We start from the raw sequence: 17,462 nt of genomic DNA, 5'->3' as shown, positions 1-17,462 counted from the left end.
CTGTGCATCAGGAGCTTTATGAATGGGTTTCCATGGCAGAGCAGCTGTATGGAGGATGCTGGGTGAACATTACCTACCTGACTGCATTGTTCCAATTGTGAAGTTTGATGGAAAAGGGGTAACAGTATGGGGCTGTTTTTCAGGGTTTGGACTAGGCCCCTTATCTCCAGTGAAGGCCAATCTTAATGCTTCAGCATTCCAAGACATTCTGGACAAAGCTATCCTTCCATGTGTATGGCAGCATGGGAAGGCCCTTTTCCATTCCAACAATACTGTTCTCCAGTGCACAAAGAAGGACTATAAGACATGGTTTAATGAGTTCAGTGTGGAAGAACTTGACTGGCTGCCCAGAGCCCTGACCTCAACTCCATCAAGTATCTTTGGGATGAACTGGAATGGAGATTGTGAGCCAGGCCTTCTGGTCCAACATCAGTGCCTGACCTCATAAATGCTCTGCAGAATGAATGGGTACAAATTCCTACAGAATAACTCCAATTTTCCAGAAGGCCTTCCAATAAGAGTGGAGGCTGTTATAGCTGCTTAAGGGGAGCCAACTCTATGGTCAGGTGGCCAAATACTTTTGTCCATAAAGTTGATAATAGAAGGATTCATGCAGGGAACCTCTTGATTTCAGGGGAGCAGTAGTTTTTGCTATGGGATGTGGACAGTCTAATGTTTAGGTCTTGCCACATTTAAAGAAGGAGTCCTCAAGGTCAGAGGTTCAGTTTTGAGCCTTATATTTGGCTCTTTTTCAAATGGCATTCTCCAGTCTCTCTTTCTCTCCCTGATTTCCTTCCTGTCCCCTCCAAATTAAGACATAAAGCCTCAAAATAAACCCTAAGAAAAAAATAGATTATAGTTGAGATCAGTGTATTTTACATATGTGATACTGCATCTTAGGCAGCACTGAGCCAGATATAATGGGCTATATACTAGCACAGCTATGAATTTAACTGCAAGCAGATCAGTGGAGAAAATACTACACATATAATCTGAATGTCTTAAATTTGATGCAACTGCAAAATGACTTTTATACCAAGAAGTATAAACAATGGAGAAAAGTGGGTTTCTACAGTCATGAAACAAAATATTCTGACAATACAATAAAGAAAGATACACTTTATTCTGGATGATAATCTGGACTTTTATTTTATAATCCTCATCTTTTATTGGAGCATCTTTTACTGTAGATCTTCCACAAGGACCTTGAGCTCTATCTTTGTTTGATATTTTTGTGCATCTCTCTGACCTAAATCATCAAAAGAAAGAATCTGATGGAAGTTCTACCTCTCACATTTGGTCTCTCCTCTTTACCCATCTCTCCAGGTGAGCCTGGGGCTCCAGTCTGAGTGCTAATCATGCTGCGGCAGTCCGACCCCAACTCCAGCACCCTGCAGCTGGTAGCTAATGATATGACAGGTATTATGGAGAAACTGGACACTCGAGAGCTTGACCTGGGAGACGGAGAGTACGACACGACCGACATCAGCGCTCCAGGTGTGTGATTTACGTCTGACATGTTTGCCTGACATTATAACCTGGGTACAGCTGTGACTAATATGTTTGGTATCTCCTCAGCAGCGGATCATTTACCCTTCACAGCGATCTACAACACGGTGGGTTTTAAGGAGTCTGAGGCCAGAGTGTTTCTGTCCTCGCCAATCACGGCGAAGATCCTGGAGGTGGAACGCCACACCTCAGCTCAGGACCGCTTCTACGTCACCACGCAGAGGAGCATCAGCAAGGTGAGCCCCAATGTACCATACAGATGTTAGACTTTTAATTACCATGGACGTAGTAAAAATAACCTTGAAAAGCTGATGGATGGTCCAAATCCCATGTCTGTCATCAGGCAGGAACAGATTGTAAAGATTCAAGCTGATACGCTTGTTTTAGGTCAGAGAATGACTGGACCAATCATCATTATCAGAGGAGAAAGGGGCGTTGCCATAGGCAGGGTTTCGCTTATTTAGCTGTTTCAGCAGTTTGATCAGAACTGGACCGTATTTCTTTATTATAACAGCTGCTTTTCTTTCCAACTGGGAAACTGAAACAATTTAAATGGAGCCATTTTAGGGTGCTTAATATTATTGCATCTTTATATTACCTTTGCCTGAGAAAGCTTCTAACTAATTAGCAATGAAGAAAAGAAGCAATTAGCAATGATCTGGTCTTAATTTTTCAGCTGTTGATAATAACTTGGTTTTTAGGAAATTCTGAATGATTTTGAAAGTGAAGCATTTAAGTGTCTCTGTGTCTGTGTCTTTAGTCAATGCCGGCGGTGTTTAAGATCGAGTTGAAGCACGGTGAGTTCACGTGGCTGGTGAAGAGGAGGGAGAAACACTTCATCGATCTGCACAGAGAGCTGAGGACATACAAGACATTCATGAGGCTGCCGCTGCCCACACGCAGGTGAATGTTCAAGGCTTTTCCCTCCATTTCATCCTCTGAATGTTCTTGGATTCTGGATCGTTTACCACCGTAAAACAGCAACCTTAATGCAGCTCTCAGTCTCACTCAGTGTGACCACCAAGTCAATTTCAAATACCAATAAATAAAAAACTTTTAAGAAAAAGGACAAAATCTGCCATATTTTTCTTACAATCTTTCATTACTGGTATATTTTTAGTTCTTTTTTCTTTTTAAAAAAAAATTAATTAAAACAATTGGAAACTCATTTACAAATTTTTTATTATTATTTTTTGTTTCATTTCATTTTATTTATTTTTTTAATCTTTTGCAATTGAACTATTTTTTTTTATTTATTATGTTTAATTTATTAAATTGCATTTATTTATTTTATATATTATTTATTTTTAATATATCTTTGTTTTTGATCTGGTTCTGTCTTTTCTTTTTTCTTTATTTTGTGGGTTTTATTGGTTGGTTTTATGTGCATGTGTTTTATGTGCATCACTAACTGCACCTTTATAACAATGAGTATGCAATGAAGACACCTTTATTAGAGCAGCAACAATCAAGCGTATAGCATCACATCAGGCGGACCACAGAGTCTTTCATTGATATTAGCTGATGTCACACAAGCCCTCATCAGCTGATGGACAGCTGATTCATGCTAAGCCCCCCATTGGCTAAATGCACTCATGCTGCCATATATAAGCTGCTCTGACATAACCTCTCTTAGCTGCTCCCTCTGCAACCTGTTTATGCCATCCTCCTCCACCCCAGCTCCTCCTTTTTTTCTGCTTCTGTCTTAAGATAACTAGCCATCATGTTTGCTACATTGACAAAGCAGCTTGAAACTGATTTAATTCTATATTTACATTAAATTACCTATTTCTGATTGTGCTTCAGTCTAAAAACATACATTTTGCTCTAATAAATTATAATGAATTCAAAGTATTCTTCCTTTCTTTGACTTTTTAGTAATCACAGGAGTTATATGGAGAATTTTCTACAATCTGAATCAATTTAGCCCTTTAGCTTTGACAATAAAATTAAAGCAGCTATCTTGGTAAACAAAGATAAACTCTTGTGTTATTATGATGTTATAAACAACTTTAAAAATCATTAAACCTGCATACCATCATTTGTCTTCAGTGCACGATCCTTCATGTTGCTTTAATCATCTTAACATTGTGGAACACTTCAACTGTTGTTGCAACTTTCTGCAGATATCTGCCATCTACGAGACTAATTCACCTCTCATTATCATTCTCCTCCACAGTCACACGATAAAGAGGGAGGCAGCCGCAGAGGGGGTGAGGCAGATGCCCAACCTCCCCCGAGGAGGAGGAGATGATCTGGGCAGAGAGGAGCAGGTTTCCAGTAGAAGGGTACACCAACTTTCAGCTGCCAGTTTCTCTTTCTTTTACATGAATCAGTAGTTACCCTTATGTTGTCTTAATTTCCTGTTTACTTCACTTTTCCTGAGGGTAAAAATTGACTTCTAATGATAAAAAGCACCTCCATAAGGCTAAGCATTTTAAATCTGCCATGGATGAAAAAATAACATCTCATTCTTCACAAACTTTTTCAACATCTGGGTTTTCCCTCTTTGCAGAAAGACTATTAAATCAGTGGACACGTTGTGTTTTTATGGCAACACCTATAATGAGTGTTTTCTTTACTGAAAGGTTTATTATTAGTAGTATTATAATTGCTAAATTAATGCAGGATTGGAATCATGATTTTTTTGCAAGAGATGCTACAAAAAGTAGCAGAATTCATCTGTGAATGCATTTAATGAAATGAAAAATCAAAGTTTTTTTTGTCAACTTACACTGATATTGCATCTTCTTACTCGTTGCACAATTGAGAAGTCAGATGTAAAAACTATGCATTCTCACTCTTTAACCATTATTCCCACCCACAGTTAGTAAAAACAACACTAAATCATAGTATAACAAGAGAACAGATGCAAAACAAATACATGAAGACCATTAAGATCAGGGTGGGTCAATTTTCCCAAAGATAACACGAGGGTTAATTATTGTATGTAACTGTGATGGCATTCTGATAATGATATGATGTGTTTTTATTCCAGAAACAACTTGAAGATTACTTGAATAAACTCCTGAATATGCCGATGTACAGAAACTACCATGCAACGGTGAGGACGGTGCTAAAAAGAGGCTACATCTGCTGATTTATAAAACTTGAATTTGTCAAAGTAGTCTTTAAAGGTCTGAAAGAAATCAACATATTTGTCTCAGATTCTGTTTATAAGAGAAACATTTGTTTTCCTCTCACAGACGGAGTTCATCGATGTCAGCCAGCTCTCCTTCATCCATGATCTGGGACCCAAAGGCTTGTAAGAAAAATAAAATATTTATTTTACTTGGTGATCAGAGGGGGGCACGGTTAACCAAGGCCAACAAACATATAAAGATTTATAGTCATATGAAGCTCTTCTTAAAAATCCAACAATGGTCCAGCTTATCTGAGAGGGTCTCCACAAATCCAGTTACACATGTAATCCATATATCCATAAAGATCCATGGATTCAAATCTAAAAATGATAGAAACTGTTTTGAAAAATTACAGCAGTCCTCACCCTAGCAGCGCTTCTAGACTTCCTGTATGTCATGCAGTATTTCACAATAAAATCTCCCAGGGCAAAGATGTGCATTTTCACTAACGTGGCACACCAGATGGATTTGTTTCACACATCCATCTGGTAAACCACTCATACACAGCGATTGGGAAAGGGCAGAGCCTTTGAAAAAACTCGGAGGGTGTTTGGATGAACGTTCTGTCTGTCACATCTTCACGGGCCAATCAGAGCAAAAAAACACATGACGTAGCCACCAGCGAGCTGCACCCCTATTGAAGGAGTAAACTCCATTAGAGCTGCAAAATGCAGATCATGATGACTGTAGACATGTAGGTACACGACTTGTCATTTTTGAAAAGAAAACAACTCAATGCTGTTCTTTGTTCTTCTTTTAACAAAGACATGTCATCAAGCTCTGATAAAACTGGCACTTTAGCAGCATCCACGCTGTCTTAAACCATAATTGCACTGCCCTCTTGTTGCTGCTTGCTTACGTCCCGACTCCACCGTGCTCGAAAAAACTGCCCCTCAATGCTGATAGGTCCTGTCACTTTCTAAGCGGGCCCAAACAGTTCAGATGGGAGCTTTGCGAGATGGATTGACTAGAGAGAAACACGGAAACGGGTTACATTTTCACTGGTCATTCACTAAAGTCAAGGAGGCGATATGCATTCACTTTTTCTGCTGCATTCATGGTCTGAAGCAGATCATGACTGTGTGCACATTATATTAAACTGTCATATTTAAGATGGGGATTATTTGCTCAAATATGTATCTAAAACAATCAATTTATTTCAATTCTACTTATTTAAAATGCTTATTCTTGCAAAAGTATGCAGAAATGTCAAGGCAAAATTTTTGTCTCCAAACTGGAAAGATTAGTCCACTAACATCTTATACTTAATTGCTATTGTGCTTGAGTTTTTGTGCATGTATGAATATTTCTTGGACATGAGCTGCATCTTTTCTTGTCTTATAGAGAAGGGATGGTGCTGAAGAGATCCGGGGGCCATCGTATTCCCGGGATGAACTGCTGTGGTCACAGTAAAATGTGCTACCGCTGGTCCAAACGGTCAGTAAACAGATGAGAACACACACACATGTTGCAGTTGTATATTCTGTCTTTTAACGCTGGCATAGATTGTAATTTTTGGCAACAGCACATCATTTATTCTGGCAACAACAGAAGCATAATAGGTCTCTCATAGCTGCTCTTGTAGTAAGTGCAAATATGTGCAAATTATGATGCTTCACTCGCATTAATACTGTTTTATGTCCTTTGGTTTCACCTGTTTGCTGTAGATTGTAGAAAAGAATAATATTTCTTAAAATGAGAAAAATGTGCAGTTTTGATTATCTTATCATTTTAGGATATTTCTTCTTACCGCTGCTCTCATCTTTGAGTTTGAATGATAAAGACATTCCCATGTCATGTTTGTTTTGCAGCTGGCTGGTGGTGAAGGACTCGTTTCTGCTCTACATGAAGCCAGACTCTGGTGCTATCTCCTTTGTGATGCTGGTTGACAAAGAGTTCAGCATCAAGATGGACTCCAAGGAAACTGAGACCAAACACGGCGTTCGAATCGACAGTCTGTCCAGGTGAGTTAGACATGTAAAAACAGGTTCACACTTTGTGGTATCAAGCTGATCCTTACCTTAAGTTTTAATCTTTTAAGATAAGATAAGATAAGACTTATAGATCTACAGAGGGGAAATTCTGGCATTGCAGCAACACAACAGGTGGTAAAAATACAATATATTAGAACTTATAAAGAATTTAACTACGAGTCTCTTTATTGTTGGTCTGAATTTCAGTCTGATCACATGCTGTGTGTTGTGGAGTTTGAAGGGGGCAAGACAGCCAATTACAGAGCATTTAGCTGCTCTTAAGAAATTGGACTTGACAGTGAGAGCAGAGCCATGAGCAGACTCCCCAACCTCAGCGCTTTTTTTTTCCTTTGGGAACCTTTAGATAACTCATTAAATCACCGTACAACAGCAGGCATGCCTGTTTGGTGGATTTATCACAGTTTTAATGAAAGATATGAACAAATAAATTTCTGCAGACCTGCAGCTGGCAATTTTGATATGTTCTTCACCAATAAGCCAATTCTAAAAACTTTTTGCTTTAAATAAATAGTGATGATCTTTCCAGCTGCTGCACAGCTACTGCTAGATACTATGGCCTTATATTAAGTTCTTTCTCCTAAAACTTATGTAAAATATGTTTTTCTTGAAATTAGGATTTAGTTTAATAATAATAGATAATTTTAGTAAAATAAATGGACATACATAAACGCTTCAGTTTAGGGCTGGGCAGTTAATCGCAAATGAGATTAAATTACAACATGGCCTGCTGCAATTTAAAAATCCTAGAAGTTGTGATATTTTAACTTGAAAGGTGTCAAAATATCAGTTTGATATATTATTTTTTTGCAGCAGAGATTTTGTGCACATTATGCAAACATTCAAGTGTCAACACAGTGACCCATTCAAATATGACACACTTCTCACTGGCAAAGCTTCACCCCCTCCACCCCAGCCTCCTCCTTTATAGCTTAAAGCTAGTCATACCCTCATATTCAAGTTCATGTTATAGAGTTCAAATATCACTTGCGATTCTTTTTCTTACACTTTTACATATTTTTGGATGTTTTGTTGGCCTTTTATATCAGCTTGTGTTAAAATACCCTAAAGCTCTATCAGATCACTGATATCACTTAAGTGGCACTCCTCGTCAATCATTGGGCTGTTTGTAAAAAGACAACAGCATGATCAAATCCCCCGTGAAAACAACAACATTATACCACTCTAACAACGTCGCCTTCTGGCAGTGAGAATAAAATTAATGTGGCTCTCTCTGTAACAAAAGATACCCGTCCTATGCTAAAAATAGACTTACACTGAAGCCCTGCTTTGTTGCAAAAATACAGATTTCTACGGAATATTTTTCATAGAATGTTGGTTTGAATATCTCTACAACCAAAAACAAATGAAGCTCAGGGTTAGTTCATGCATGACACGAGGTCATACACCCAGCAGTAACCAGCTGACGGCCAGCTGATCCCAGTTATCCCCTCCCAGCTCCCACAGGCAATCACAGCTCTTTCTCTCAACACAGTGGTACATTTAAATATGATGCCCCTGCTTCATCAGTGTTGATGAACCATGCTGCTGCTGGCAAAGCTTAACCTCCTCCACCCCAGCCTCCTCATTTATAGCATAAAGCTTGTTTTACCCTCATAATCAGATTCATTCTACTATGGATCACTTGTTTCTGAAATAATTTAAAAATTTTCAATGCACATTGTCTCAGCCAAGTAAAACTGTAGACTCATTTTGCGATGTTAATGTATGATGAGAGTGTTCCTGACTGAATGTTTCTTATAATATAGAATAATTTATTAGAAAGAATTTTTTGAAAAATACATAAGATGAGGAAGTTAAAAATAATCACATATCAAATTGCAGTTGCAATGTTGGGGGGAAAAAAATCGCAGTTATGTTACTTTTGCAAATTGTTCAACCCTACTTCAGTTGCACTGTTTGAGCTGGCAATCCACCATGCCTACATGAGAATCAGCCTGAAAACACGAAGAGTTTGATCAGCTTGAATAATAAATTTGTCACATATAGGGGGTTTTACCAAGATTTTGTGAACATTTAATCAGGGTTCATAACCATCAAGCTGTAATGGCTAGTGAAATCATGATCAGTTAGGTGCTTTAGCTTTTAAGTGACTATCTTCAGAACTGCCAGACATTGGAAAAAATGTTTTGCAACTTTTTTAGTAAAAACATTGTCATTATCAATATATCATGTTCAATAATTAGAAGTCTGGTGCAGTTTAAGAGGCCTGTCAGTGAAAAAAAAAACCCAGCAGTTAGAAAAGCTGAAAACTTCAACTTGGAAAGTTGGTTCTTTATAATAATTACCTATTTTTGTGGTTGTTAATGTTCAGGTCACTGGTGCTAAAGTGCAGCAGCTACAGACACGCCCGCTGGTGGGGTCAGGCAATCGAAGACTTCGTCCGGAAGCACGGCTCGGCCTTCCTCACCGACCATCGCTTTGGATCCTTTGCCAGAGAGGAAGTCAACATCCCTGCCAAATGGTAACCACTACAACCAGCTGAAAGTGTTCTTCAGGGCTCATTTATGCTCTTATGTATGAAAATAGATCTGTATGCTGTAAATAATACAGCTATCACTACACATATATACTACACCTCTCCTTTACAGTGGAGTGGGTGCTCAGCACTGCCCCCTTGGTTGCAATGTGTGGTCCTTATCCGTATGCTTCCAGAGAGGGTGCACAAATACGGATGAAATCAGCAAAGATTAAGGATAAAAGTTTCGTCTGTCTCTGTATTAATAGTGCAGCATAAATGAGCCTTTAGTCTTCATTAGTGGTTTAATGAGCTTTTTCATTCTGCGTGTAAATGAAGAGTTCACCTCAGGGACCTCGGGATTACATGGATGCAAATTAGCTCCAAACACCGGGGCCAGGTGTCTGTGAAAATGTCTAGACAAGGCCCGGTCCAGTTGGCTGGTAGTGTGTTAGGTGTGTGTGTCTCGCTGGAGTAACCCGACACAAAGAGAGGGAAAGTGAGCCTCCCTTGATCATCACCTGTGTTGCTGCGGGAAACACGAGACTGTCTGTGAGGCAAATGTGAGCGTGTATGTGTACAATAAGCACCATGAAAGGACAGAAGATGTGTGGATTAAAAAGTGAAGGCAGAAAGTTTTTGGTTGATATAAGGTGACCAAATTATTAACTATCCAAATAGGGACTCTAGTTTTATGGTGACCTGCACTGGGACAGATTCTTTTTCTTATTTTTTTACCTTTGTGTTACAGGAAAAGGGGATTTCCTAAACAGTCCAAGTTGTCACCAGCATTTGCCTCTCTTGCCCAATTCACAGAGCCGTTTAAACCTCTGTGATGTTTTCACCATGAACTCTGGGGAGATGTAATAGGGGACAAGGTGATTCCTCATCTGTGCCAGTTTCAGAGGCCAGGAGTACTCTGCTGCAGCTTACTTTCAACTTTTTATTTTTATGATTTAAAACTAGTTTTAAATGCAGACAAAACAGAAGTCATAGGGTTCACAGATTGAGTCGGTTTGGAGCAACAGATGTGTTCGTATTTTGATTGCTAATTCTCTCTCTTTTACTCCGTACATTCAGCAGCTAGTTAAAAGATTAAAAGCTGAAACTGAGTTTTTATTTCAGGTGTATCAGGTATATAGGTTTATTCCTGCCTTTCTTTTGAATCAATTTTTTGCTTAAGGCGACCGTATTTTCAATCCTCCAAATAGGGACACTTCAATTTTATTGCAAACCCACATGTATGAGCTCATGGTACAATGTGGTTTTTTTGATGACCATAGAGCAGGGGACTAAAATAAAATCAATATTTTTTGGTCTAATTAAGATATTCTTGTAAAAAAATCTCATTCTTTTCTTCCAAAATTAATGAAACTTTAAGTCCTTAACAGCGATATCAGTCCCTATCATCTATACTGGAACCAGCCACAAGGGAGATATTTTAGCTACATATTTCTGAAGCCCTGCATGATAACTGTCACTGACTTTGGTACTAATATGCTGTTATGAATGGCCAAAAAACACTTGCAGGAAGCAGATCTTCCATGTAGATTCTCAGGAAGGGAAATTGCACTTTCCTTTTTTCCTATTTAAATCCATCCCATGGTGGGCCTGATGTGCCCCCCTTGGTTCCAGGTGATGATCAGTGACATTGAGAGTTTCTCAGCAGATGAAATAGCATCTTCCAAGATCAACCAAAATAAAAAAAATGTCAAATCAACACCAGTAAACAATATGAAAGGATTGTTTTGGAGACGTTGGTGACCTGTACAGTACACATTCTTCAGACCTATCAGCTTTTCAAATGTACTATTATTACTATTACTATTAATATTGTTTTAACTATTATTATCATTAGTAATGATAAATATCATTATTAATATTGTTGTTTTACGAAAAGAAAGGTGGGCCCTTTCCTTAAAAAAATCAGTTTTAAAAAAAGTCTACTCTGTCCTCCCTGTACAGCTGTATAACTTGTAGCTCTTTGCAAAGATGCCCTCCTGAGCAACCTGTTTAAGTTAGATGTCTGACTCCCATTGTTGCATGAGAGCTGATCTACCTGATGTTTTGTAGCAGGTCCACTCCGAGATTGATTGACACATGAACTGATAATCATGACTGAGCTTTGATGTGCAGTGCGTAAGTTCTGTTTTTCTGTTGGTTTAATAGCAGCTGTCTTTGCAACAATAATGACTGAGATATAGACAGACAAATACAGAGAAAGTGTGGCAGGCATGGTGCATGCTGCTGTGTTTTGATATTTCCTCATTTCCACTAGCTGCAGTTGGGACAGAGGTTGTTCAAAAACGGGACATATTGGCCATTTATTGATTTTTGTCATGACATGGGACACAAAGCCTGACAATGGGGCTTTCCTGGGTACATTGTGATGTCTGGTCCATGGGTGTTGCACAGGGGGGAAAAAGGGTGGTGATTACCTGGGCCCACAGTAGAGAGGGGCCCTTGAGAAGCCTGCAATGAAAAGGGTGTTCTTATTTATTTTTTCTTAGTAAATAATGTCATTACTGAATCAAAAGCAGATAAATGAATTGGTCAACAGACTGAAATTTATACAGAATAGTGTAAAATAAAGTCTGGGGGAGCTGCTCTTCCCTTAAAAATGGCCAAATAGCAAATTTAATTTAAGCATAGTAAAATTATTGCTCAGAAATGGGGAAATTATGGTCAAAAAATATATTAAAATTCAGAGATATTTGTAAAAATGATGCAACATTTGTTGCTTAGCAACCAGGTTAGGGGGGCCTTGTGTAACATTCCTTCTGGGGGCCTTAAATCCCTAGCTATGCCCCTGGTCTGGTCACTCTATTTTTGCTGCAACTTTCATGTTAGTACTGGACTACAATGATGTTTTGTACATACATTCTCATTCTCAGATCTTCCATGATCTAGATACAGTTTATCATGAGGCTCTCAGGTGTAGTACTAACTTTAAAGCTCCTATCCTGACTGTTGGATGGTCTTCCTTGTCTACACATAGACTAAAATACTTAGAATTTTCGTTCTTACTCTCTGCTCTAAGGGTCAGAACTGAGTTTAAATTTGCTGCTCTCTCTGCCTGAACTGAAATACAACAGGACCTGAAAGTTGATGACTTGCTCTCATTGGACAATTTTAAGAGGATGCTTCTATATGAAGATAATCTTCCTGTGAAAGTTGTATTTAAAGATCTGTCTCGGTAGGCATAGACTTTTTATTTCAACCATATTCTTGTGATCTGCATAATAATCCCCCATGGAGCTCCATGAGTTTATAGTGTTATTGTTTTCCAATTAAATGCAACCTGTAAACACAGTGTTGCCTTTTGTGATGCCACGGTCATCCATCCATCCATCTTCTTGCACTGATCTGGGTTCGGGTTGCAGTTGCCACAGCCATTTTAGACTAAATTATCCTGCAGAGATTTATCAAGTGTATTAATATATTGCAATATCACTGTGTGTTGACCTTGTATTATAAGATGGTTGGAGCTTTGAGAATAAACAGTGAAAAATTTGTGGATATTGCATCTTTGATCAAAACACTTGTCCAACTTTTAGTGTCTGAAAGATATTTGTTGGGGCTCAGGACATGGAGCATAAAAATGGGGTGATCCTGGTCAAACCATGTCATGAGGTCACCGTAGTTTAAGTACTTATTTCTCTACTGGGAAGCTGCATGTCTGTGGGTTCCTTTAACTTTGTATGCACGTGAATATTCATGTTTGTGTCTTCTGCAGGTATGTGAACGGGAAGACGTACATGGAGGATGTTGCGGATGCTCTTGAAGAAGCCAAAGAGGAAATCTTCATCACAGACTGGTGGTAGGTTTTTATCTCTCTAGCTGTACGGTCTCTGCAGAATCAAATGAGATGTTTGAAAGAGGTGGAGATTGAGTGTCAGTCTGAGTGTTAGAGTGCAGGGAGTGCACTTGGCGGTCACCTGTTGGGGAGGTGTTCTGGTCAAACGGATCACTTACAGTCTGAGGCTCGGACTACTGTTATATAATCACTCAGTCACATTTCAGAGCCATATGGAGCAAAATGTGAGCGTTTCTACTGTAATGGAAGTAGGCTGGGTAAGGTAGCTTTAAGAGCAAGTATTAGTTTGAGCTGTACCCAGGTATTAGAGGAGACCATTCAAATGCTTTAGATCAGTTTGTGAACAACATAAAGATGAAAAACAATGTGATGATATCAGACAGGAGTCTGCTGTTAGAGATAGAAACAGTAGAAAGAATCAGTCCAGCAAAAGGGAAAAATTTTGAGTCTTAAGGTGTATGTTATTTCACAGGTTAAGTCCAGAAATCTTCCTGAAGCGGCCGGTCGTTGAAGGCAACCGCTGGCGTCTGGACTGCATCCTGAAACGCAAAGCAGTAAGAAAGACACCCACCCCTCATGTCTCCTTTTATAAGTTTGAAAGATCGGATGCTGAGGAAGAAATGTGGTCGCTTTAAAAACCAAACAGCTGATTCTTTGGTGAACATTTCAGTTTGCCACTTTGACCACAACATCAGCTGCTGTTTAAATTACTCTTATTTTTTTATGGCTTTATGACCCCTGTTCCTGTAACTGCACCTTCACCTCTAAATTGGAATCATCAGATCTTTAGATACCACCCTAATTCAAAGACAGTTGGGTCACTGACTAAAATGTAAACAAAATCAGAAGTTAATAATTGTCAAATCTCATATTTAATTCACAATAGACCAACATATCAGATATTGAAACTGAGACATTTTATGAAAAATTTGCTGAGAAATATTAGCTCATTTTGGATTTGATGGCTGCAACATATCTCAGAAAAGTAGGGACAGGGAGCTTGAATTTGCAGATATATATTGGGGATACTGACCCACTGGTTTCAAATATTCTAATATAAAGATACTGAGTATTTTCTGTCTGTCTTCTAAGCAACAAGGAGTCCATATCTTCGTGATGCTGTATAAGGAGGTGGAGTTAGCTCTGGGCATCAACTCTGGATACAGCAAACGAACTCTGCTGCACCTCCACCCCAACATCAAGGTTTGATTCTGATTCTTACTACAGGTTCATCATCCTAAATGCATGTTTTCTGATTGATTTCGTGACTTTTACTCCACAGGTGATGCGTCACCCGGACCACGTCTCCTCTGCCGTCTACCTGTGGGCACATCATGAGAAGATCATTGTTATCGACCAATCAGTGGCCTTCGTTGGTGGGATTGATCTGGCGTACGGTCGTTGGGATGACAGAGAACATCGACTGACAGATGTTGGGAGCGTCACACGCTCACACTTGGAAAACGTACGACATAAATAAACAAACATCATGAAACTTCTCCCAGATCTCTGCTTCTAATTTCTGTTTCAATTAAAACTCACTGAATTGTTTTCAGGCTGAAGCTGCCTCTTCCAACATGGCCGCTCCCGCCAACGGCAGCAGCAGTGCTCCTCAGACCAACGGGAAGGGCGTATTCACGGTGACAGACTCAGTGGACCAGCCCAAACTGAAGAGTCAGGGGAGGATGAAGAGGACTAGGTTCAGCATCAGGAGACACCTGCAGAAACACGGGTTCGCCAGTGCTGACAGCGACAGTGACCTGGAGGAAGAAGCCAGTGAGTCTCATCTATTCCTAACAGTCTTATTTAATCTATGTTGCTGACTCCACAACACAGATTCTATTTCTTTGTTGATGTGCTTGCCCTGTCAGATGGACTTTTCATGTTCGTAGAATTTTAAACTTTGATACAATACTAGTTAGACTTGACTTCTATTGATACCTTTTGTAATATTTTTTTTAAATCATCAAAAACTGCAGGCAAATTCCTAAAAACAGTTTCATTTGCATGATACACAGGCAATGTCTCATCACTCAAACACTGCACAGGTTTTTGTGCATGTACTCATGGTCTTCTTCAGCCACCAGGAGTCTATTGTTGGGCCTTGTATACCGCCTGACCCAGAAATAAGATAACCCTAAAGGACATTTCTGAGATGACTCTTACGTTTTCTTGTGTTTTGCTCGTGCACCTTATTTGTTTATTTATTTATTTATTTTTTTATTTGTTACAAGGGACAATGCACATTAATGAACATGGACATGTAAATGTGCGAGATTGTAGCCATAGGCTAATTTCCATCTGTAGTCCCCAGCAGGTTGATAGTATATACAACAAAGAGTACATTAAAAATCTTCATAATTTCAGACAACACCAGGAGACCAGACAACATAAACGGTACAAATAAATACAAAGACCCCAAAAATGGTACAGTAGGTTGCTGCATGACCTTAGCTTAAGACAGACCAGGAATAAAGTGACCATTACACTTAAAGTGCATAAGCCAGACAGAAAAGTGCTATACTGCTAAAGTGCAAGTGTGCTGATCTATTGAACACGATCATGAGTGTGCTTAAAGAAGAGATTGCACATCACCCTTAGCCTGGTTAGTTAAAGTGCTAATATTATTGCACATAGACCTATTGCATATAGTTTGCATTTACAGATGTGTTTATGCATTTAATATTGCACCGGAAAAGCATACATGCATGCATAGCTGTATGTAAGTATATAAGCATTAAGATATTGAAATGGTTAAACATGGTTACAGGGTTAACAAGCTGGATTGTCCGAGTGTGTTCCTTCTTTGCCCTGAATGTAAATAAAATGGCGTGATGTTTTTGACCCTCTGAGACCAATATTTAAATATTTAAAAACTTGTACTCAAACTCAAGCTCTACTCGGGGTAGACCACTCTGTTACAACTGGATTTTAATTTTGTTTTTGCGACAAATGATGGAGAAGGATCGATAAAGGTGTCAATATAAAAAACTTCAGCAATCTCCATACCAAACACTACAGATATTTTCACCTAACTTTAAGAAATGAGGTCAAACAGAGGACTTAACTGTGGATATTTCATCTTTGGAGGCCTGGTTAGTCAAAGCTTCAGCATTAGCCTCATTCTGGGCCGTGGTCTCAGTGTTTGTGGCCGCTTTCTTTAGGTTGGTCCAACAGCGTCACTAGCCAACACAATCTGATCCACAGCAGGCTGGCCGAGCTGAGGATGGCCTCGCCCATTGGCCAAAGTCAGGCTGGTGAGTTAGAGAAGGAGGAGGAGGAGTGTGGTTGACTTTAAACCCCACTGCCCTCCTCCGGTCTCTGAGTGTGGTTTGCTGTGGTTTTGGTTTTGATTGAACTGTCTTTGGTTTGCCTGTGTGTGTTTGAAGCTTTTACTACCAAAATAAGACTTTAATTTGTCTTTTGGTATGGATCCAGAGTCTTGTTTGTTTTGTATTTTGGCAGACTGTCTAATTTCACTTTATTTATAGACAGTTAAGGGTTTGAAGGTGTTTGTCAAAAAATGTACCAGCAATGATAAAAGGTTAACGGGCTGATGGAGGTGTGCCCAGGTCCGTCTTAAAGCATTAATAAAACTCTTGGTTATGGGGAGCAGAGCTAAATTTTAAAAATTATTGAGCTTTTTAATGTGCGGTTTTGCTGCTTTTCTTTGTCATTTATGTTTAGATTAAAATGCAAACTCATTGCTTCTATTTTAAAGCATTTTTGGGGTCTACCTGACAGTGGGTTCATGAGGCTGAAGAAGGGCTACTCACCTCCATTTACAAGAAACATCAGCTAGCTTGACTTTACAGGACATTGGAGTTGCTAGTCGACCTTTGCATAGAAGCATATTTTTTTTAGATACTTAACCCTCTTGGCAAAGATTTCTATGGTTAAAAATGATATTAGGAAAAAAATGAACAGAAATAACCAAAGTTAAACCTTAAATATCTCAAACTACACCCATAGGGTTTCTCTAAAAGCTTCACTTTTGATTTAAGGGAAACCAGCACAGCCATATGTGGTCATGAGCAGCTTTTTTCCCTTTTTAAGGAAGTCTTGTAATAAAACATGGTCGGGGTTTTGAGTACAGAGATACTGCAGCCTGTAATCACTTTATTTTTTATAAACAAACTCCTATTTCTTGGCTCATATGTCTGTTCTGCCCTGAAAGGATGTAGGATGTTTCTATGAGCCTGAGGAAAAAAATGGAGTTTGTTTGCAAAGGTTGTTTTTGTTTGTTTCTTACATGATAGGTGGGAGGTGTCAGAAATAATAGTGCAAACAACCATTTCTTTGAATTGGGACTTTTTTTTTAAAATTAATCTACAATGAAATAACTCATATAAGTAACCTTCATAGTTTTCAGGTGAGTATGTGTTTGGTGTGTTGACTTCAGCCTGTCTGTGATTCTCTCTGTAGTAGGTTTATAAATCATGAGCACAGTGCTGTCTCTCCTCCAGCTGCTGTTTCGTCTCAGCAGAAGTGCCTTCTGATCATTTTACAAACATCAGTACATC

At 39.0% G+C, this 17,462-nt stretch overlaps 1 protein-coding gene across 3 annotated transcripts in view; it reads left to right on the top strand.

Annotated features, from left to right (window-relative positions):
• Positions 1–17,462, top strand: part of pld1b (phospholipase D1b) — a 60,599-nt gene that overhangs the window by 25,194 nt on the left and 17,943 nt on the right. For 2 of the 3 annotated variants that reach the window (XM_041814127.1, XM_041814128.1), the window contains exons 2-15: positions 1,327–1,497; positions 1,579–1,745; positions 2,270–2,412; positions 3,689–3,797; positions 4,508–4,573; positions 4,716–4,774; positions 5,997–6,089; positions 6,464–6,616; positions 8,979–9,128; positions 12,859–12,942; positions 13,412–13,493; positions 14,032–14,142; positions 14,222–14,404; positions 14,496–14,715. In XM_041814127.1, coding sequence (XP_041670061.1) covers positions 1,359–1,497; positions 1,579–1,745; positions 2,270–2,412; positions 3,689–3,797; positions 4,508–4,573; positions 4,716–4,774; positions 5,997–6,089; positions 6,464–6,616; positions 8,979–9,128; positions 12,859–12,942; positions 13,412–13,493; positions 14,032–14,142; positions 14,222–14,404; positions 14,496–14,715 — 1,759 coding nt within the window. In that variant the 5' untranslated portion in view covers positions 1,327–1,358. The remainder of the gene's footprint in view (positions 1–1,326; positions 1,498–1,578; positions 1,746–2,269; positions 2,413–3,688; positions 3,798–4,507; positions 4,574–4,715; positions 4,775–5,996; positions 6,090–6,463; positions 6,617–8,978; positions 9,129–12,858; positions 12,943–13,411; positions 13,494–14,031; positions 14,143–14,221; positions 14,405–14,495; positions 14,716–17,462) is intronic. The other variant, XM_041814129.1, reaches the window with a different exon arrangement.

The sequence above is a fragment of the Cheilinus undulatus genome, linkage group 19, assembly GCF_018320785.1.
Source record: "Cheilinus undulatus linkage group 19, ASM1832078v1, whole genome shotgun sequence".
Taxonomy (NCBI): domain Eukaryota; kingdom Metazoa; phylum Chordata; class Actinopteri; order Labriformes; family Labridae; genus Cheilinus; species Cheilinus undulatus.
Note: the sequence above shows the minus strand (reverse complement) of the source record. Positions and strands in the feature narration are given on the sequence as shown.